Below are 23,652 nucleotides of genomic sequence, written 5' to 3'. Positions count from 1 at the left end.
AAGAATTCTCGAAAAAATTGGAAAGAACTAATCAAACATAAATATTTAGAATTTAATTAAAAACACATTAGTAATAATATTTTTTTAAAGATAAGAATCCTTTTTTAAGTGTCATCAATTTTATAAAACAATTTTCAATCCATTATGCAATTGACTCGATATTGCTCTACTATACCTTTTGGAAAAGAGTGATGCTTTAGATATATTGAACAACATGCATGGGCACTGTACTAGATGATAAACTGACCTTTGTTTCACGTATTGAACTAACTGTGGAAGCTTTTTAGCCGGAAGCTGTACTATTCCAAATTTCAGTAGTTCTATCGATTTTCTGTCTGTGTAACTCATGTATTTTTCTCTGGTTAGATTTAGGCTGGAATATTGTATCTTGGTGAGTGGTATTCATTTTTCAAATTTCATGTCAACCTTGAGTCTAGTCAAGGAAACAAACATGAATTATGGTCCCCATAATTCTCAGCCTACTAGGAAGTAAAGGCCCAAAGAAAGAATCTTGATTGTGATTATTGTTGGATCTCCAGGAGGAGGTGGAGAACAATAAAAGTCGCGTCCACCTAATGAAGGAAAGCAAACCTTCTCAGTTAAGGTCCTTTAATTCCTCTCCTAGCAGAAAGGGACAAGTCATAGTGTCACTCCTGATCCTAAGCCAGCTTTCGCATTCTCCTATAAAATGTTATGCGGTTTTCTCCCTATGCCACAACTAGGGCACAGCGATAGATGCCGGTTGAGTCTACAGGGATCTGGTAATTCTGCTATAATCCCTTTGTCCCGGGACATCTACCACGCTATCCTTTCCTTGGCCGGCCGGCAGCCGCTATTCCTACTGACATTTTCTCTAGTCTTGTTCAATGCTCACTTGTTTAGAATATTGGAAATGTTAAGGGCATAATAATAATATTAGCTCGGTTGTAGTGGTCTTTAAACACTATTAGAGAAACTATTCATCCTGCGACATTTCTTGCTAGAATTATTCTTATTTGGGTTGTTGTTGCTTAGATGTTAATTAAAAACCTTTACACTTAGGTATTTAATTTCCGAATAATATTGTATATCGGAAGGAAATTAAATAACAATTTCAAAATTTTTTCACTTTTTTCTTATTGTTTATTTCAATTATTAAAGTCAACAAATATTGTCAGTGGTTTATATTCAAGACCAAAAACATGTTTAATGTCAGTTGTATGTCCACAAAATAGGATTGAAGAGGAAAGATAAGAGCAGAATATGGAGAAATAAGTAGCCTTAAGAATGGTTTCAAAAATGTTTTGAGAGAAAATGTCAGTTGTATATCCCCAATCAAGCATTAACGAAGAAAGATAACAGTAGAATATGAAGAAGTAGGCAGCCCTATTCATGGTTTGAAAAATATATTTTGAGAGATGTCTCAGTAAAAAAATATTTTTACTTTGGGTTTAAATTAACGTCAAAAAATTTTCTTATCCGTTGCTTCACTCCTCATTGACATTATTAGGAAAAAGGGTTTACTTAGAATTACACAGATGAACTTTCGGGAAACTGCAGGCCCCTGAGACCCACATTACCCAAATCCATTTTTTAAGTAGGATTTCAAAAATGTTTAGGGCAATACATTTTTTACTAATTTTTTATACAATAAGTGTATGTAAATTGCTTTCTAATTTTCGCATATCTCTTTAAAAAAATTAGACGTATCATGGCTTTCCAACAATGGGAAAAATTCTTTAAGGCATATGTCTAACATTAAATGATCATTAGTTACTGGATTTTGTTAAATTTTACAAGATCGATCAAAAAGAGTTGTATTGCTAATGTGCAATTTTTAGATATTTTGGAGGTCTACAGGGAACACGGTATTAGTGAAAAGTCTGTCCTTGTGTATTTTCTTTATAAGTTTAGCTAATTGATATTTCGTCCTCAATAAATTGAATTTATTCCTTTGTATAAAATTGGTATCAATTTATTTAACCATAACGAACGAAATGTTACATGCAACGTATTTGATAAGCTAAGTGTAGCTATTAAAGAATTGGTGCGGATATTATATAAACTTTTATTACGACCATGTAATTTGACTTGATTTTAAATGTAGCCTCATTAAAACACAATGTTCATATAAAGTTATTATATTGTCTTACTAATAGTTAATAAATATACTTTTACAACTGACCATTTATATAACTTCTGAAATATTTCTTTACCATATTATATTATTAGTTATCCTCGATATTATACTTATTTCCACACTGAATCAATTATTTCTTGAATTAATAGTATACTATTACCTAATTAGAAACATGAATTTAGAAATAAATTATACTAGTAACCAAAATTTAAGTTCATAATACCCCCAAAATGAATACCTATTAACGTTCCATTTAATAATTAGGAAAGAGTTTATTTATACACTCTTAAAATTATTTGGTATTGTAGAACGGATGTTTTAGCGCAATAGAGTTATTATTCTATTATATAACTCTTTATTATGCATAATATGATGATTTGTAGATTTAATATATATCGATTTTTCAAGGTGCATATAACTTGTTACTTCAATGTTACTTACTACAAAACAGGTTTCCGACCATAAGTCCTTATAATCAATAAAAATTGTCAATTAGAAGCACGTATTTCCGAAAGTAATTCCAAAACCGATTATCAAACTAGTTTTCACTTTTAACGGTAGCACGGAAGTGACACAAAAACATCAATATTACTTGTTCATGCATGAGATTTTTAACAGTGAATAGGCCAGACAGACAGAAAGAATGGTAATGAACGTCCTTGTCCTTCCTGATTTGCAGCCGACAAATGCATCCAACAAAAACAATCCAAGATGCAGTAGCAATAGAGTTGAGTTATTATAAAAAAAAACATCAAAAGAATTAATGGGACCAAAAAAAAATGTAAGAAATAAACTAGTGAAATTGTTTTTTTTATTATGTTTCAGTCACTTTTTTTTGGGAATTTTTGCTTTATTAGTGAGCAAATCAGAATCATAACAATATTATATGTATACAGGATGACCCGGAAAATATGGGAAATCTCTCGGATTCAAGTAGGAAAAAAATAATATGGAACTTTCCTATAAAAAAAAAATTATAGGCTCTCCCTACGAAGACGCGGCCCCTTAAAGACACCGCTGAAAATCGGTTTTTCTTGAATAACTTTTGAAGCAGGTACTTGGTTTAATTTAATAAAAATTTTACGTGATCAACAATACTAAGGACCTCTTAAAACGGAGTCCTTAAATCACATTTACCTTGTTTATTTTACCAGGGGCGGACTAGGTTGTACATTATAACGCTTAAATTTTTATAATGCATATAATGCAGCCTGTATGATAAAGACTCTGAAATAATAAATATGGATAGCTTGAACCTTAAACTTAAAAAAATGCACTCTTGTTCATTATCGATAAAATGAACCGTTTTGGAAAAAAAAGTTAAGGAAACACTGTTTTATTTTCAAATGAACCGCGTTCTTTTTTTCAGAGATGCGACAGTTATTCAAACAACAGAGAAGTTCCATTTTAAGTTGTTTAAACTGAAAAACATTTTTTTTAAAAACGCAGTGTAGTCTTTAGAAAGGCATCTTAACGAAATTGTTTAAAAAAATGTTAACCTATATTTTTCTTGAAACGAAAAAACAACCTGAAAAAAGAATGTAATAAATAAAGAAGCTAATAATTCGAAACATATAATTATAAACTTCATAACCAGTTTCAACTTGGGCTCCGTGACGTCTGATACACTCGCGGGTACGACCAATCATGGACTGTTGTACTCGCCACAACAACCCTGAATTGTTCCTTATCACATCACACTGAATCCTGATTATCTGTAAAAGTTCCTCTCTAGTATCGAGAGGAGTTTAATACACCAAGACTTTGAGGTGACCCCATAGGTAAAAATCCAATGGCGTCAGATCGGGAGACCGAGGAGGCCAGGCAATGTATCCTCCGCTACCTATCCAAAGGTTTGGGAAAACGTTATTAAGGTGGTTCCTTACAGCAACGCTAAAATACATATTACGGCGGATCGCAAGTGGCAAATGCTTTATGTAAATTCACAATACCATTTTTGGTAAACTCTGCTTCATCGGTAAAAAGAATAACGCTAATGAGGTTTGGATTAGTTTGCTGCTGATAATAGCTAGTTCGCAAACTGTATTCTACGAGGAAAAACTTCAGAAGTTAGTTCATGCACTTTTTGTAGATGATATGGATATTATTGTCTTTGGTGTATTAAGCTGAGCGGCTAATTTTTGAGTGCTCGTTAACGGAGTATCTGCTACATCATCTAAAATATTTTCCTCCAGTTCTACCGTGCGTACGTACTGTTCTTCTCTGACCAGCATTAGTACTTTTTTTCTCAAAACTTCCTAAAATTACAGCAAAGAAAGTCAATAATAGCATCTTAATAAGTGGAATCGTCTACCAATTTCCCTTAGACGTTGGTCAATTCATTGAAATGTCTTTTGATTTGGAATGCTGCGATTAGGAAATCTTCTTCATACAAATTTTTTGATTACAATTCATTGCAAGACGCAAGAACATACATAAGATGCATATCTGCGTACTCTATAAACGTGAATTCCATATTTCGACTAAATTCAAATTATATTCACCAAAAAATCCAAAAATCAATAAATTATTATCGAAATAAAGGATTAATGTATTAACAACGTGAAAGTTGGCAAGTTTTGAAAGATAGGTATTTGTTTATTGTATACCATAGAAATGTTTGCAGGAATGGTGCATTTAGAAAAACAAAAAAGATAAAAAGATGCTAAAACGTTTCGTTAACATTCTTTTTCAGGTGTTTTTTTTAAGAACCACACTGTATTTTTTAAAAACATGTACTTTTTCAGAATAAACAATTTAAAATTGAATTTCTCTGTTGTTTGAATAACTGTCGCATCGCTGAAAAAAAGAAAACATCATGGTTATTTTAATTAAAATAAAACAGTGATTCCTGTTTTTTTTCTCCAAAACAATTAATTTTATCGATAATGAACAAGAGTGCCTTTTTTTGAGTTAAGGGTTCAAGCTATTCATATTTATTATTTCAGAGTCTTTATCATACAGATTGTTAAAAATGAACACATTATAATGTATTGTACAACCTAGTCCGCCTCTGGTAAAATGAACATGATAAATATGTTTTAAGGACTCCGTTTTAAAAGGTCCTCAGTAATATTGATCACGTAAAATTTTTATTTAATTATTCCAATTGCTTCAAAAGTGATTCAAGAAAAACCGATTTCCAGCCGCGTCTTTTAGAGGCCGTATCTTCGTAGGGAGGGCCTATAGGAATTTTTTTATAGAAAAGTTCCATATTATATTTTTATATTCGTCCTGAATCCGAGAGATTTTTTACATTTACAGGGACACCCTGTATATCACCGATAAGTTCGTTTAGGTTATATTTCGGACCTATAGGAGATAGGCGTGGTTATACGAATATAATACTGAATATAATAATTCAAATTTATATTTTTATGTTTTAAATAGCACACATTATACAATAAGAGACATTTTACGCAACTGCGGTAACTAAATCAAATCAAATCTCGTAATCATCCACCGATTAATATGCAACATTGCCAAAGAGCAAATCACTTATGCGTCACATGATGCTCACAGTTTACTTTAAACAAAAAATAAATCATTTTTTATCTTAATTTACTAGGCCAAAGTTGCTTTCTGGCAACGTTGCATATTTTCATAAATCATTTAGTTTGATTTCCTGTCAAGAGGTTTTGATCGTATTGGTATTAGATATATAGAAATTGGTTAAATATAAAAAAATTGGTAAAAAGAAACAAACTTTATAAAGTTTGTTTTTTTTTAATCTTTAAACAATGCGTATTTTACAAAAAGGAGCTACAGAATGAAATAGTCAACATTTTTAAAAGCAAAGTAAATATTTTCATAACTTTTCTTAAAAATTATTGAATAATATCAAAAAATCAAAACATCTAATATTAACATCTTAAATTCTAAAAAATTCAAAGAAACAAAACTTAATTTTTTTGAATCAAAAGAAATTAATTTAAAGAATTGCCTGCTGACATTTTCCCAGACAACTACATTTCAATTCAGTTTCATTATAAGTTAATTAACCTTATTTAGAATCGGAAAATAAATAATAAGAGCTAATTTATCGTTAAATCCCAGCGTGGTCAAGCAAACCAAGCACTAAGAGGTTTTATACATACAGATTATGATTTGCATAAGGCTCTTGACACAGTAATGTGGGTTGCATTTATAAGTAGGAACTGCTAACACAAGGCTAACGTCAGCAATATGAACAAAATTGATTCATTCAACTGTCTTTGATTTTTGAAGAAGCGCTGTAAAAAAGGTAGGTATTAAAATTTTAAGAAATATGTTATTATGGTGGAAAAATTAATGATACTATATTAAATTTATTTATTTATTCACTCTTACAAATACTATACATAGATATTAAGAAAAAAAAACAAAATACAATAAAAATAACATATACCTATCAAAATAACCATGACCCTAAAGATAAATCAACATTTGACAACAGAATTGAGTTTTTTAGATTTCTGATAAAGTTAAATTTTCCTAGTTCGAAAGTCAAAGATAATCAAGATACAGGGTGATAAACTTAATGTAATTTTTTTGAATTCTGGCCATACATTTTGCATTTATTCTTTTTTTTTAACAAAATTTGAAACATGTTTTTTTTCTTAGAAGGCAAATCTCTAAATTAATATTATTTAAATACCTAATGTCATAGAAGGCATCACCAGCAACATCTTGAACATTTTAGTTTTTTTTTTAATTCCGTTACTTTTTAGATTTGGCATAACTTAATTTTTTATTAAAAATATGCATTTTGCTTAAAAAAGGCATACTTTATACAAACATTTTTCCTACGGTTCACCCATTTCGAGAAATTTATACTTGTGTAAATAATAAAAAAAAAATGTCATTTATAGACTATATAAATTGCTTTATTACACTTCGAGTGAATGATAAAATACAAGAGATAAATTAAAAATAAAAATTATAAATATTTGGCAGTAAAAGTTCCATTTGTCTCAACACATTTAAAAATATTTTTAGTAAAAAATCGCCGAATATTAAAAAATAATTGCTTATTTCGTAATGATTCAGCAGAAGTTAATATATTTACCATTTACTGTTCTTTTGTGTTTAATGTATTTTCAAAAAATTTCTCCTATGCAAAAATCTAATGGGTTAAAGTCTAAACTTCGTGCGGGCCAAGATCTGGCAAAAATGTTGCTGCTAGCGCCCTCTATAGCATAATTTAAGAAAAAAATAATTTTACGATTTGCCTTCTAAGAAAAAAACCATATGCCAAATTTTGTTAAAAACGAAAAAACGCGAAAATTCAAAAAAATTACATTAAGTTTATCACCCTGTATCTTGGTTGTCTTTGAATTTCGGACTAGGAAAATTTAACTTTAAATTTTATTTTAACCTAATTTTTGTAAGAAATTTGCTCTTAAATAATTTTTCATTATCTATAGGACACCCTGTATAATACATAAAAAGTGTGCTATTTAGAATTTCACTTATATATATTTACAACCATTTTATTTTTTCTGACCATAGAGCAACAGCACTCAAATCTAACTGAAGAAGGTGAGTCTTTAGGGTTTGAAATATACTTAAATAGTTTGAAATTATATGCGAAAAGGAGACTTACAATATTTAATGCAACTAGGCAAATCGCTTACAAACATGGTAAACAACAGAGTCTAAGATTACTACAGGATTACTACAGTAAGATGTAAGATGTATGCCACTGTAAGATTACTACAGGAAATTAAACTTTAATTACCAGAAATTTAAAGAAAAAGGAAGCACTGGTAAGGGATTCCTGGAAGAGAGTTAATAGGATCTTTAATAAAAAAAATTAAACAACGAAACTAGAAAATATTATTAATAAAGAAGGAAATTTGGTTACTGACAAAAAATGAATGCATAAGAGTTAACCAAGTATTATTCAAGTTTGGGGTAAATGATTGAGAATATTATTTTTTCTTTCTTCCTTCCGAGTCCATAGTTCAGCATGAAGTGGCAGTAATATATTTCGTTATAACACATATCCTCAGAAAGTACCGTTATTAAGATAATTAAAACCAATTAAAGTACCCGGTAACGATAACGTTGCTGCTAACACTTTCAAGCTTATTACATGCGAATACATAAGAAATACCTTATCAAATTTAACTAACGACATTTTTGAACTAGGTATATTTCCTATTAAATTAAAAATTGTTTTATATCGGAAAACTCATAATCTAGGTAAGTAGTAAGAGGGAATATTATCACTACCAATTGATTTTTTAGGTTTGAGTTTATTGATGCTAGCTTTAACCTGTGCATTAGTTATAATAGCAAAAGCAAAATTACCACGTGATTTGTATCATATAGAGGAATTTGACATTTAAAAGGCAGAATTGAAATGCTGTGCTTAAGCCTCAGTTAAATCCTGTGGAGGGCTGACGGTTTTGTTATTATACGATAGCTGGAGATATTGTTTTTTCTGGACTTTCAAAAGTTGTTAGGATCAGTATTAACATGATTTTCTACGGATATAACTTAAATTCACTAGCTGCTTGCTCTTCAATTAAAGTTCTCCAGTTTTAACATTTTTTAATGGCATCTCCATCAGCATTGCCTGATTGAATATAAGTATCTGTGAAGATGATTTTTAAGCTTAATATCTTGTTTAAGTTTATTTGAGAGGAAAGTTTAAGAGACGAAATCTAGAAGATTAATATAAGCGACTATGAGTTCGTTTTGTGGATATGGCTTGGTGAATATAGTTAGTAAATTTATCATAAAATAAATGAACACATTATAGCGTCTTTGACAAGTTTCACATCCGACCAGGCAGCATCCTTCAAAAGTTAAAAGAGCATGTAGAATAATAGAAATTATTCCAAAGGGAACTTCCGAATAATATTAACTTTACTATTTTGCACTGATATGCTGAAATTGAGTGCAATACGATAAATGTTTTCTTTTAAATTCTTTTAAAATTGCACATTTTTCTAGTTGAGATACCTGCATATTATTTAATAAAAGATCTAACCTTCTTTGCATGAATTGTTTGACATTAGAGATAACATTGTATTGAGTTATTTATTAAATAAAAGAAAATTATTTAATAAATAATTAATTACAATTTTTACAGCTTTCCCTTTCATGAAAAAGTATATTAACATCTTCTACAAGCAGAATCTCTACCTCGCCATCTAATAAATTTTGAAAAATGTAAAAAAAATTATTCATTAATATTTCCATAAGGCGATATGCAAACACAACATAAATAAAAAGCTATACCTTGAATTTAACCAGTCCACTCAAAGAAGACCTTATCACAGTTGATTTGAATACATTGCATATTTAGCTTTTTCTTTGCAGCAATTAGGACTTCTTCCTCGTCTCATATCATTTCTGTCCTTTCTGTAGATATCATAACGGTCGCAGGTCGAAGTTCCGCATCTTTGACTTCAGCTGTAAGCCCAATCTCAATGATATGTAATTATATCATAGTCACTGACTTTTGTTCGAAGTCTTCGGATATTGTGATAGTATATCTTCAAAATCAAGGTGATAAGACTATTAATATTGAATCTTGAGGGTCTACCTGTAATCAGCATCCCTCTTTATATCAAAAAACCTCGAGACTATTATTGCTTCATTAGTCCACTCAGGTTTTCACGCATTTTTAAGTCATCCTACCTTATCTTTACCGACTGCTCCAGTTTGATTTCATCGAGCAGTTTAGTTACTTGCAAGAAAGTCAACTTGGAAATACCCTTTATTTCAGTATTTTCGTCATTGCGGCCTACCACAAATCTCCTTGAACGCTGTTTAATTTCTGGCTAAGTGGCTAACCATTGTTATTAGGATTATTGTTATAACTTCCAGCACGCTGACTATATCAAGGCATATTATTTCCTTTCTATTGTTAGTATAAAGGGCTTCAGTTATTGATTAAGAACCTATTACATATACATATTACTCGCATAATGACCTATGAATTATTATTTATAGAGTTCTATATCTTGGAAAAAAAATCTGCAAAAGAGTAGCGTCTTAATTGGATTGCTTTTATTTTAAGAATTTTTTTTTGAAAAACTGGTTATTCTAAAGAAATCCTCGATTCATCTTATTTCACTTTTTTTGAAAAAATAAGGCGCAAAAGATTGATTTGGAGAAAAGCTGTTTTAATTTTTAGGAAATTTTGTAATAGTCATAGATAGTTTTTTACCAATATTTTATACAAGAGTCCCTGTAGTTACCTCGATTTCCACTACGTGCGTAACTGCTAGTAGTAAGATTTTCAACTTTGAAAACAGTATGAATTAAATGTTGTTGAATTTTTTTTGAATTGAACGGTTGTCTCGCCGATTTTCAGTTGTCTAGACAAGTAATGAATGAAGTATTTTGAATTCAAATTATGAATAAAATTATCCTACAACCAAGCTAATTGAATAGTTTGTGTGGTTGTGTCTGTGTTCTAACAATGATCTGAAATTAATTTTTTTTTGAAGTACTTAATTACCATCGATATTAATTTTGATAGGAGATTAGATAATCCTCGTCGACTATATGCGTAATTAAATTATGCACTACAATTGGAACGTTCTGAACGAAGTGACAAGCCTTGTTAATGTATATGTATATATAATGGACATTTTCTGTTATTATAACAGAGTAATGAGGTGCAAATTACAAAGCATTAGAAATTTGTCAATTTCTAAAAGAGGATGAACCGTAACATCATGGCATAAATTAGATGGAAACTGTTTATGGCATAATTAGTGAAAGTAAAAATTGTTATTATTTTGCAACAAAGAATGATAATAAGACTCAATAGGTCACAAAAAATATATATAAATATATCAACTAGAATATTTTATATACATACAGTGGCGTAACCGGCTTTTGAAGGCGGAGGAGGCAGAAAATTGGAAGGCGCAAAGCAAAACAGTAATAAATTATTTGTAATGTTTATGTATTTATTACCCTGGTTGTAGATACATATAAATTACAAGTTATCAAAATTAAGTATGTACATGTTTGCCTATATTCGTTAACAAATAGCAAAAATCAAACAACATCTACCTAGGGAATATATTTATTGTTATATAGGTATCATCAAGTTGTATGCTAGTTTAATCTTGTATACAGTGTGTCAAACATATAAATATACAGTAGCAAAATTTTTAGAGCAGGGGTAAGAAATAAGCGTGAATTTGAAAATATTTCTAGCCCCACTATGTTAAAGTGGCCGAAGTCAACTTTTGTTTTTCTTATGGGTGCCAAAACAAATTTTTTCATTCTCAAATTCCCTTTTAGAAATGCTATTTAACTATGTATAACATATTTATACTCAGTCATGATAAATAATTAAAATGAAGATTCATAATTAAAATGAAGAAAGAATCATATTATTGACCTTACAACGAACGCTGCAAACGAGCAAGTAATAATAAAATAAGTATAATTTTAGGATCAAAGTAGGTGTTCAAATATGCTAATGTTTTACGTGGTTTCCTGATAATTTCTGGTCTAATTCTATTACTATAGAAGGCTGCTTGGTAAAGCTTGCTACTGCATGTCTCAGATCCTTTTCGATTTCGTATGACCTAGAATATACCACATTTTTGAGGAAAACCCGTGTAAAGAAATCAGATTGCATTGACGTTGCTTCCAAGATCTGCTGCCAGAGCTCTAATAACAAATAGATTTATTGCCCGTGCCAATATGTAAACGAAATAAAAATAAATGATAATAGTGAATATTGGTCTATAACCAAAGAATCCCTGCCATTGACCAATCATAAGTTTTCTATCTTTGACTGGCATGGAGCGAAACGTCATATTGTCGCTCATAAAGCATCATATCGACGCGTCGCAAATGAAGACGAAATAAAGCGTACGTTTGTTTTTTTTATAAACTGTAGCAATAGACTTAAGACTAACTCTTTAAGAAAGAGACAAAATTAAGTCAAAAGACTAAAGACTTTAAGAAAAAGGTAAATATATAAAATCTATATGAGTAATTAAGGTGAATCTTTACATTAATTACAGATTTAAGAGGCTAAAAAGGCAACCTGTCTTTAGGTGTTAAATACATAAAGGCTTAATTCTAATAGTTTTAAATTATAATAAACAATAAATTTTGTATTATCTATAGTTTACTATTCATCTACGCACTTCCTGACCCAAACAATTTTTATTGAAGTTGAGCTGATTTTTTCACTGGTTAGATTTTAAACTCGATGAGCATTCCGGCTTATACGCCTGTTATGTTAAATACATTGAATATTAATCATTTCAACGTCTTTGATATAGTAGGGGTTCCAAATAGAGTGGGCATATTCCAATTGACTTTATTTATATAAGACAAGGAAAAACTTATTGTTAAGATTGTTTTCCGTAAAACTCTTGTTAATTTCATAAATTGTGTTTATTACAGAAGATTTGATAATATACTTTCGTATATTTTTTACATGAAAGCCGGTATAACCTACTTTTATTAACAAAACCAAAAATATGCACTTAAAATTAAGTTAAGTAACATCGCAAAATACCAGTGAAAGTTAACATTACGACATCGATCAACGAAAACATGACGAAGCATTTATTTGGCTCAATATTATTTGGCAAAATTTTGGTAACTTATGAATATCAAATATTTTATTTTTCAGTTTCAGGTTGATATTTTTGTATGTTTTTTTTTTTAATTTTTACAAATAAAATCTTACCCTTTGTAGAGAATTGTTATTTTCAAAACGTAGAAATGTTAGTAGTTGAAACTTTAAAAAAAAGACTTCTTTGATATATTCCACCGGTAAGTAAAGAGTAATAATAATAATAATAGCAATAATAGCCTGAATCATATATTAAAGGTTACTTTCATTATAGACTTATATACTTGGTCAAGGTTGTATTACTGAAGTATCGTAATGCTTTCTTCGTATCTCTCTATGTCTATTTTTTACAAATTTGGTGTTAATGATAAAAACTGGTTGCTTGCCTCTTTTCTTGATTCATTCTTTTTAACAAGAACACTATTTAATTATTTTTTTATACTGAGCATAATTAAAGAATGATTATAGTTCCCGTTGCAGTTATAAATGGTCTTTATAATGTCCCAAAATAAATACTGAAATAAATATAATTTTAGAAAATTCAATAAATTCATACATTTCAATAAATACTTATATCACTAGAATTAGGTAGTAGGTACTCGAATAATATAACCAACGAGAACCATACTAATTTAGTTTAAGTGTAAATTAAGAACTATGAAGGAACTTCTGAAAGTTTTGGTTTACAGTATAATTTGTTCTGGTTAGAGATTTATGGAAAAAAGACAACCTTATCACATAGAGTTTTATATATGAATGGTGCAAAACCTACATAATCTTCAATAATCCTATTTAATTTTGTGTTGTAATTTGTAAAATGCGTATATTCTTTTGTAATGCGGCTTTGGCGGGGTTCTATCGTCACGCACCTTGAGCTCTCAAAAATCATGAGAAATCTGTGAATTAATCATATTTGTCTTCGTCATTGAAGTTAAACAAGATGACGTTTTTCAATATACAGGAGACGGCATGCCTATAGCCGATCAAGAAAGTGAAAACATTAAGTAATAGCGGGGTTTGATGCTCGTGCCCCCATGACACACTTTTTTGCTTTGCATTATTACCATATAGGAATGGCTGTTTTTTGGTTACGATATCTGTGTTAACTCAATAAGCCACATTACAAATGCGACCTTTTCTTGAAAAAATTTAAGATAGGTTTTTTCCGGACCCGGATGAGAAAGTTTGTTCTGGGTTTGGTATTGTAGTAAATGATTCTGCAATATCCACTAATTAATAAAATGATTACATTAAACATCTTAAAACCATCTGCTCAGCAGAACTGACGCAAGCAATTCCTCATGAAAATGAAGTCCCGATAAAACAATAGGAGTGCTTCCATGAACCTAAGTTAATATTTCCTCTTCCTTAAAGAAAAACAGTATTACTTATTATTAAAAAAATCAACTCAATTTAAGGATCCATGAGTAACATTTAAGTTGCATATTTTTCACATATTCGCTCAATTTCCAAAATGTCAAAAACTACCAAATACTCAAGAACATGAAAAAATACAGCGAAACTTGGATGATAATTTCATGTTCTTGGTTCATTTGTTTCATGAGCTAATTGCTGACTTTAATATATATTTTTGCATTTTTTTTTTAGTTAAATTAATTGTTATTAAAGACATTTTTTATTAAAACTTAAATGAAAATCATTGATGAGGCTATTTTCAGGACGCATAATCAATATGGGAGAAACAATGTCGGTTATCATTGTTATCAATGTTGTCATACATTTTCAATTAATTAGAGTGGATTATATGTATATAGAATGAACTTTTATAATCCTTGGATCTTTTTGACTATATTTAAATTTCTGAGTTAACTTATTTATAGTTGTTAATTAAAAGGCAAAGCCGACCAATAATGTTGGTAAAGTCAATATATAGTCCGTCTAAAAGCGACCTGATATACATTCATTAAACATCACAGAGCAAAAAGAGCCGATACCAAATTTTAAATTGCCAAGGTTCTTTGCAATATAAATATAAATAAAATCAAAGTGAATGTCAATGGATTAGCACGATACTGTTATGGATTTGTAATGTTTGAATATGCATATGAAGGGAATAAGTTCGAGGTCGTTAAATTGCATAGCAGTTAAGGAAAGTAAATGATTTAATCTATATCTGTTTTATAATGTAACCAGTCTGCAATAATCTGGAGTGACAAATATTTTTATATATGTAGAAATATTTGATATTTGTATATATATTTTTTACGTATATTATACGTTTTTATTATGAGGGTTCCACATTCATTCGCAAACACTGACTAATTTAGTAAGAAAATATTTTTGTATTTTAGGTTGAATTTGCAAAAAAAAATCCCTTATTTAAATTTAAAAAAAATTTTGTTATATTATATATTATTAACAGAAGGCCTTGGTAAATTCCAAAAAAAATGGAAACAAAATAAAGACACAAATTATTTATAATCCAATAATGTACAGCCCTTTGGTCAAAATCGGAGTTAGTAAGAAGATAGATAAAACAAACATTGATGGAAGGGTCACATTTTTTTCAGACATAAAATATTTTTTCAAGATTTCTACATTTACTTTTGCATGCTTTAGCAGAACGGAGACAGTGTCTCATAGCAGATCAACTTAGCACATATCATCTTACTACAAGCGAGACTCAATTAGCGAAAAAAAAATTATTTTTGCTATAATTTGCTCGTAAGGTTCATTCAATGTCGTCTAAAAGCTGCTCTAATGCCATATATGAACAGCTGCTCAAGGTGCCTATTGAACCTGAATTTTTCTTTTATTACTAGACGTATTGTAACGAAATTGGCTCTGTGTTATATCAGATACAACCCATTTCGTTTGACAAGTTTACACTTATAGTTTAAAACGTTAGATATACATACAGTTACGTCTTAGACATACAGTTACATCATCTTTTCCTATTTCAAGTCTTTATTCGCCTTTTTATTAAGTTTACATCTGCATCAGACCAGAACAAAGTAGTGTCATCGGCAAAATAGATAAATAAATAGAAAAAAAGGAGAGAACTAAGAGCAAAACCTTGAGAAAAAACCTAAAATTAAAAAGAAAATTAGAAAATTAAATTATAAAATAATCATTTGTAACGTGAGAAAATGTGATTTTGATTTTACTTTAAAACCAGCAATGGACATGCATTTAAGTGAATTCGGAAGTTCATTATACACTGAAACAGCATTAAAAAGAAAACATCTGTTAAATAAGGTAGAATAAAAACGAGGAGCCGATAATTTACTTATACATCTTAGATTGATGTCGTGCACATCTCTTCGAAAACTTAATTTTTCACGAAGGTAAGCGGCGGAGGATGTACCAAGGAATCGATGCACAAAAACGGCCAACTGATAAAGATTCTCTACACGCAACCATCCAAGAGTACACATTTTGCTGAAACTGTCTTATTTTCTTAAGTTAAAAATGAATCTACAGCACTGATTTTGAGGCTTCTGCAAACGATACAGAGTGGCCAATTTCTCTAAAATTTTTGTAAGAGAGGACAATGGTCTATAAATAGTTCATTTCCATGACTTTGATCATTACAGTTTTGTCCGCATATTATTAGGAGAATAGAGTAGTATATTAATTTTAAATTGAAAATAGTAAAAGAATAAACTAAATTATATTTGTAATGTATTGACTTTTTTGTTTCAGTTTCTGACCTTGGCTCATTATTTGTCTGACGTCTCGATTTGATACTTTCCCCAAAAAAGATTGTGAAATTTCATATACTTTTAACGTGGTCATAAACCACTACGTTACGTTATGTTGTTATATTAAAACCGTTTAATTTATTACCAACAAAATGTAGAGCTAGCTTTTACGCTTGAAAAAACTGTGCAAATAACAAAACATAATTTTTATTTTATGCATCTCACTACGTTAATTCATGTAAAAAAACATACCTAAATGATAAAATCGTGAAACATACGGAAGCAAACGTTTATAAAGATACACATACATCATCAAAACCTTTGATATTTCATTCAATGAGCATAATCGTACCTAATTACCGAGGTTTAATGATGATAATATACACGTCATAAAATTTCATCCATTAAAAAATGGAATTGTTAAGAAAGCATAAAATTCACTTGGCGTCAATAGATGTCAGTATTTTTTAATTTATGTTTATTCTTTTTAACTATATTGAATTACCTACAATATATTTTCTTACTGCGTAAATGATTTACGACCAAAATATTTTATTTTTCTTACACAAACCGAGGTCTCTCAATATATATAATGACTATAAAGGATTCTATTTTAAATCTTAATGTTTGTTTTCTTTTCTTAATATTACCTTTTTAGAAACATTTCATAAATGACTAACAAGCCTATTTTTTCCTCAAAACGCTAAATAGTAGAATTTAATCTGGATTTTATGATAAAACATGGAATTTTTCAAGTGTACAAGAGCTTTGAATTAAAGAAGAGTTGCAACACTTCACATCAAACTGCATTTCTGAAATATACCCAGATGGCAAAAAATATTAAAACATTTTATTTGATTTTTTGAATTAATCTGAATTGCCTTAATATTAAATATCCCTTCGTTATGATTTTGAAAAACTTTAACTTTTAAAACAGACCTCTAAATAATTATCCCTAATATACAAGGTGTCACAACAGTAAATGAATATCTAAAACGTCTGTTTCTATAGCATATATATCATGTTTTAAAATTAAGTTCAATATCTCAAAGCATCATTGAAAAAATGTATTCAAAAGAGAAAATACAATAAAAAATTAACATTTTAGGTTCCACGATTTAGGAATGCATTCTTCAAATTATGAGATACCAATTAGATTATTCGTGGTTTTTATATAGTGGCTATAAACACATGAATTTGTATAAAAGATATAATTATTAAAGATAATAAATATTGTAAGAAAAATAAAGTAGTCTAATTGCAACATGCAGCTTATATACATATTTTTATACTTACTTTTCAAAGCCCAATTTTCAGTATTCCTCAAGCCATCAATATAAGCTTCCATATCCTTCTGGCATTCCTTTGTGATTTTACTCTTAAATTTTGGCCATCGTACCATTAAGTTCTCGCTATTATAAAAGTCCAGCACCCTTTGCAAACTGGCTGGTACCACATTGTCCGGATTCTCACTACTATCACCAATTTTTACGGAGGGCAGGGAGTACCTTGGCTCCACCGAAGTTCCCTCGCGATACTCCATTTCCTTAAGTTCATAGTTTTCCGTTGTGCTATTCGATAGGGTTAAGCCCGCGAAATTTAAGAGCAGGAAATAAATTAATCCCCGCATTTTAACCGTAATGTTATTAATTAATAATTAATAAATTAGGTAACAGGGTACTGAAAAAAAAACTAGACCAGTTGTCGGAGTATAGTTCACGTAATTTGGCGCGACCAAAAGAACTCGCGGTATAACCGCTGAAACTTTCACTCTCGTTTGAAATGATAAGCGTACATTTCTTTGATATTGGCTGAGAAACCCCTTCTTCTTGCCTTGTGGTGCCGGCTACGTTTGTGTCGGTAAAATTACAAGAACTTGCCACCACTAAATGCCATTTGTTGGAAAAAAATTGAATATGTGAATAGTTTTCACAAAAAGTAATTATATATGAATATGGATGGATTCGTTCTATACAACTTTATCTCCAATTTCGATAATTTAGTAACGAAATCCTTTAATGAAGAGAGACAAATCATATCTGCGTTAACACAGTTATCATTCATGTAACCTCCAGGAAGCCTTAGCAGTGGGCCGTTCTTTCTCGTACCTACAGCAGGTATTTCGTCAGTAGCTTATAGATGGTTAAATAACTCGGATTTGTCAATAAAATTGAATCCAACCAGAAACATTATACTACATGAAATGTTATTATTGTTATAATTTGTATCGGATTATGCAGAAATGAAATCCAATGTTTTAAAATTAAATTAATAAATTTATTATTACTTGTAATTACAAATATTAATATTTAAGTTTTTAAGTGATTATAACAGCGTAATTCTTTTATATCTAGTGCCTAAAATTCGGTACCCCAAATGGATATCTCGAACACCATAGTTGATTCATTTGAAAATTTTAAAGAAATCCGATATTTTTGTGCATACGTATTAAAAAAAAATCAAAGTTTTGTTGCTTAAAGCCCTAGAGCAAACTAAATGACACATTTTTTATGAAAATCTTCAGTCATTTCATAACATCCACAGACGTAAAAAATATATTGGATCTAATAAGGATTACTTTTCAAAATATTTAAAAGAACTGTATTACAGAAGTATATCTCTATCAGTGTTCAAGAGCAGATTCCTAATACACAGTTGAAGAGCTACATAAGTTTCTTCTATATTTCCCTATATTGACTTTTTTCTCGTAATTTAAATTTATGAACCTTTCATGGTATAAAAGGTTCTTTTTTGTGATCCTCCCTATAAAGACCTCTGAGTAAATACTGTTTCTTTTTGCATTTACAAGCCAAATTTTTGCCAACACCTTTTGCTGAGCTTTTAAATTTGCGGTGTTGTCGGCTCGCTAGCAAATTCTCTACTTAGGTCCAGCATGGGATCCGACTCAGTGTGCGCAAAATGTACCAAGACAATCTTTCCAAAATAGTGTGCAATAGAATGCATTTTGTGTACTAGTTGGTCTCATGTAAACTGTACAAAACTTTCTCATTTCAACAAAATTTGTACCAAGACAAGAAAGAAAGAAAGAAAGTCATGAATGGTTTTGCGATAAATGCAGCGAAATTAGGGTCAGGTGTCATGCCTGACTCGATTTGCAAGAGGTTGATCGACCTATTCAGCCGTCAAAAAAATCTGCTTAGATTATTCAAAACTCTGTATCCTCCTTTGCTTCGGTTTGTACTAATCCTCCTCAAGCTACTACGCAGCTTGTGGAGGAACCTACCAGAATCCCCGATCGAGACGGCGAGTTCGCGAGTCTCCTAGATCTGGTCTTGGCTTCAGACCCTGACTCGTACACAGTATCAGTACATACCCCCCTAGGAACATCGGACCACAAATTGATAACAGTCTCTTGCCAGTTGGAGGTTAAAACGCAGGATCCTCCGATGCCGCGGAAGGTATGGCACTATAAATCAGCAGAGTGGATCGATCTTCGGGAATTTTATCGCTCATTCCCTTGGAAAGAAGTCTGCTTTAGAACCAATAACATCTCAGAATGTGCAAACCAAATTACAGAGACGATCTTGGCAGGAATGAAAGCTTATATCTCTTTTTCTACTAAATGCGGATTAAACAACAAGCAATGGTTCAACCTGAATTGCAAAAAGGTAGTAAACACTAAAAACGCAGCATATCGCAAATGGCGTCAACATCCTTCCATCGAAAATCGGAGGAACTTTTTAGCCTCCAGAAATAGCTGCAAGCGAATTATTGATGAATGCAAAGAGAGTGACAACAACAGGATCAAAAACAAACTGCCCAAATGGAACAAGATCTTTCTGGTCGGTATCGAAAGCCGTTAGTCAAGGATTTGCTAAGTCGGCCTTGCCACCCCTAACAGCAGATGATGGTTCTATCGCGGTAACAGCAAGGGAAAAAGCCAACTTACTGGGTAAACTCTTCGCGTCCAATTCTGCCATTTGCCAAGGGTGAATTCATCGATGGGAGAAATTTCGTTTCCCCAACGAATTATAAATAAAATTCTTAAATGCGTAGACACCAACAAAGCTTCTGGACCCGATGGAATTCCAGCCCTAATATTAAAACGTTGTGCAGACGAATTGACTCCACCCTTATGTAGACTGTTCACGGCATCGTATAAGCAGGGCCAATTTCCAACAAGCTGGAAAACTGCTCGAGTGCAAGCTGTACCCAAAAAGGGTAAGAAGACGATGCCCTCCAATTACCGCCCGATTGCACTAGTTCCAGTAATATCGAAGATTATGGAGAAAGCAGTCAACCAACAACTTGAATTTGATCAAAAGTTATCTTGAACAACGAACAATCCAAGTAGCCGTCGATGGATACCTCTCCGACAAATTTAACATTAACGCTGAAGTCCCTCAAGGATGCATTCTATCCCCCACCGTTTTCTTGGTATATATCAACGATTTGCTAGGAACCACTGTCAATCCAATCTACAGCTTTGGGAACGATAGCACACTTATTTCCACATTTAAGTCCGCCAAACCAACGACGTTCAAGCCGCAAGTTCTCAGAATCTTAGGCAGCAACAAGTAGCTTCAACCAACAACGATATTAGAGCAATCTTGGAGTGGGGCGATAACAATTTGGTCAATTTTAACGCTAAAAAAACGCAGGCTGCAGTATTTACGATGAAGATTAACCTTGGTGGCCCGGAACTGGTTATGGCAGGGAAAACATTGCCAATGAAATCATCTTTACATCTTCTAGGAGTCGAGGTCACCAACAGTGTGTCCTGGCATGACCACGTTGCCGAGGTCGCCTTCCAAAAAACTCGGAGTGCTTTTCAAAACGAAAAAACTGTATACACCAGAACAGCTGCTGACTCTTTATAAGGCTCAAATACGCCCTTCCCTCGAGTATTGCTCGCATGTCTGGAGCTCTGCACCCAAGCATAGTTTAAACCTGCTGGATTCTATACAGAAGAGAGCTATTCGTCTTATCGACAAACCAGAACTGACAAAGAGTCTGGATAGTCTGGAGCACAGGAGAAAGGTGGCTGATCTCTGTTTATTCTACCGTTATTATCACGGTAAGTGCTCCTCTGAGCTGGCAGGCCTGATTCCACCCAGGGCTGTTCCGGCAAGAAGAACGCGTCTAGTAGTTGCGGCTCATCAACATCGAGTCCACCTGCCTACCCCAAGGACGTCGCTGTATCGGGACTCATTCATCTGGAGCACATCTTCTTTGTAGAACGGGCTTCCACCTCACATATTTCCCGACGCATACAACCTACAGCGATTCAAGATAAATGCCCACAAATATCTTCGCGCAAGCACCACTCCAAGAATGACATGGGACTTTCCTCTTGTGCTTGTGTTTACCATAAAAAAAAAATTCTTACTCTTGTTCTCGACCGAAGCCGTCACTATCGGATTCCTGGCATAACTGGGACTAAATTTCAAGAATAAGTTATTTAAGTATAGCAGTTAGTTAAGTAGCATTATTAATTTTACAAATTTTTAATGCTCTCACTGAGGAGAATCATATGCTAACTGGTCTAATCGCGGAAAGGCAACAATCAAATTTGGTTTTAATCTTCAGTCACATACGAGGAGGAAATTTTGCAGTAAAGGAAAGAGATTGACTATTAAAAAAAATCTATAATCGTCCTGATCCCATAACAAATTTTCAGAAGAATGGTGCTCTTGATCAAAGAATGTGCTATTTTTAATGTCCCGGAAAGCACTGCAGTGGATTTCTATGCGAGAAATGAACATGACAGGAAAAAGATTGAACACCGTTTTATCAAAATAAATGTTTCGGTACGCAAGCTAATAATAAAATAAAATCTCTCAAAGTTTTCTTTTTAAGCCAGTTATTGCACCGCTATGTTTAAAAAATAAAGGCCTTTTAAACAACTCTGTAAAAGCTCGAATTTAAGTCTGCAACTGAAGAAAGCCTGTGTGTCCATAATATTAATGGGGTGCCATATAGGTCATGAATAATGATGACAGCAACAACACAGAAAAACAATTAAAAAAATCAATATTTATTTTCACAACGCTAGTGGTGTTTGCGCAAAAATTACTGAATTATGGCATAGTGTTAACTCGTCCGTTTATGATATTTTAATGATTGTTGAGTGCTGGCTTACTGCCAATTTTACCGATGCTGAATTGGAATTTAAAAACTTTAACGTTTTTGGAAATGATCGTAACCCGACCATAACGCAACTGACCATAAGATCGTGAAATTAAAGTAAACAATTCCTCGGTTGAACACCTATTTGAGCACATATCATATGGTGGTAAAATGATAATTCCAGCTGCAGTTTATATTCCACCGGCGTCTCCTACATCTGTTTATGAAAGTTGTGCTCTGACTGTTTTGAGCTAGCCTCCACTTATCTGGAGTGAAATGTTGGTTTTGTGACTTTAATTTACCGGCTGCTACTTGGTTCAGCGCTGAGGGCAAGTGATGGGTAGACAGTTTGCCATTAACAACCTCGCCTAATTAATTATGTGTTTAGCTTGCAATTATGCTAATATGTTACAAATAAATAAGATTCCTAACTCATACGGGAACTTTTTAGATCCTTTTTTACCATCATTATGGGGGTCTCACTTGCGTCCAATGCACTTACACAGCGTCATCTAGCTTATGAATATTTAGCTTACTCCTGTTAATTACATCAGTAATATCAAATATAATTATTGTTATATACATTTTTAAAATTCTGATTATTATTTTATGAATAACTTTTTTACTTACTATTAATTTAATAGCTCTATTCCTAGGGAACAAGAGTTTGATACAACTGATGTTAATAGTGCGTCAAATATATAATGTTAAATGTTTGTGCCCGTTAAGGATAAATCCTCTAAATTTCCTTCTTTGGTTCAGTCAAAAATTTAAAAAGTTAATCATAGAAAAAAAAATATCACATAAAAAATATAAAATTTCCAAACTTAAAGTCGATTACATTGTATTTTCAAATCAGTAGGTTGTGATAATTGCTATCAAGTGGTCAGAATATAGGTAATTTGTTAGCTTGTCATTTTTCACCAACTTTTTATTTTGTCTCTCTTTTGATTCTGGATGTTTTCCAGAATTTCAATAAAGTAGCCATAATCTGGTTTTTGTTGTCTCTCTTTTATTTCAAGATACTACACTTTTGATGGTTCGTTCTGGGCTTCAATATCCCCTTTTATTCTAATCATGTGGAAACAATTAAAGCCGTTTAAAAAGCATTTCTTCGTTTCGTAGCTGCAAAGGCTGACATTAAAATTTACCAGAATTTTCACATTAATTATAAGAAAGTAAAAGAGATATATTTAATATTGATAGTCTTTAAGTGAGGACGCCTC

The 23,652-nt window shown here is 31.5% G+C and overlaps 1 protein-coding gene across 2 annotated transcripts in view; it reads right to left on the bottom strand.

The window, feature by feature from the left end:
* LOC126736322 (nose resistant to fluoxetine protein 6) overlaps positions 1-18,136 on the bottom strand; it is a 30,822-nt gene extending 12,686 nt beyond the window's left edge. For both annotated transcript variants that reach the window (XM_050440630.1, XM_050440629.1), the window contains exon 1: positions 17,633-18,136. In XM_050440630.1, the coding sequence (XP_050296587.1) occupies positions 17,633-17,966 (334 nt within the window). In that variant the 5' untranslated portion in view covers positions 17,967-18,136. The remainder of the gene's footprint in view (positions 1-17,632) is intronic.
* Between the last annotated feature and the right edge of the window lie 5,516 nt (positions 18,137-23,652).

This window comes from Anthonomus grandis, chromosome 5, assembly GCF_022605725.1.
Source record: "Anthonomus grandis grandis chromosome 5, icAntGran1.3, whole genome shotgun sequence".
Taxonomy (NCBI): Eukaryota; Metazoa; Arthropoda; class Insecta; order Coleoptera; family Curculionidae; genus Anthonomus; species Anthonomus grandis.
Note: the sequence above shows the minus strand (reverse complement) of the source record. Positions and strands in the feature narration are given on the sequence as shown.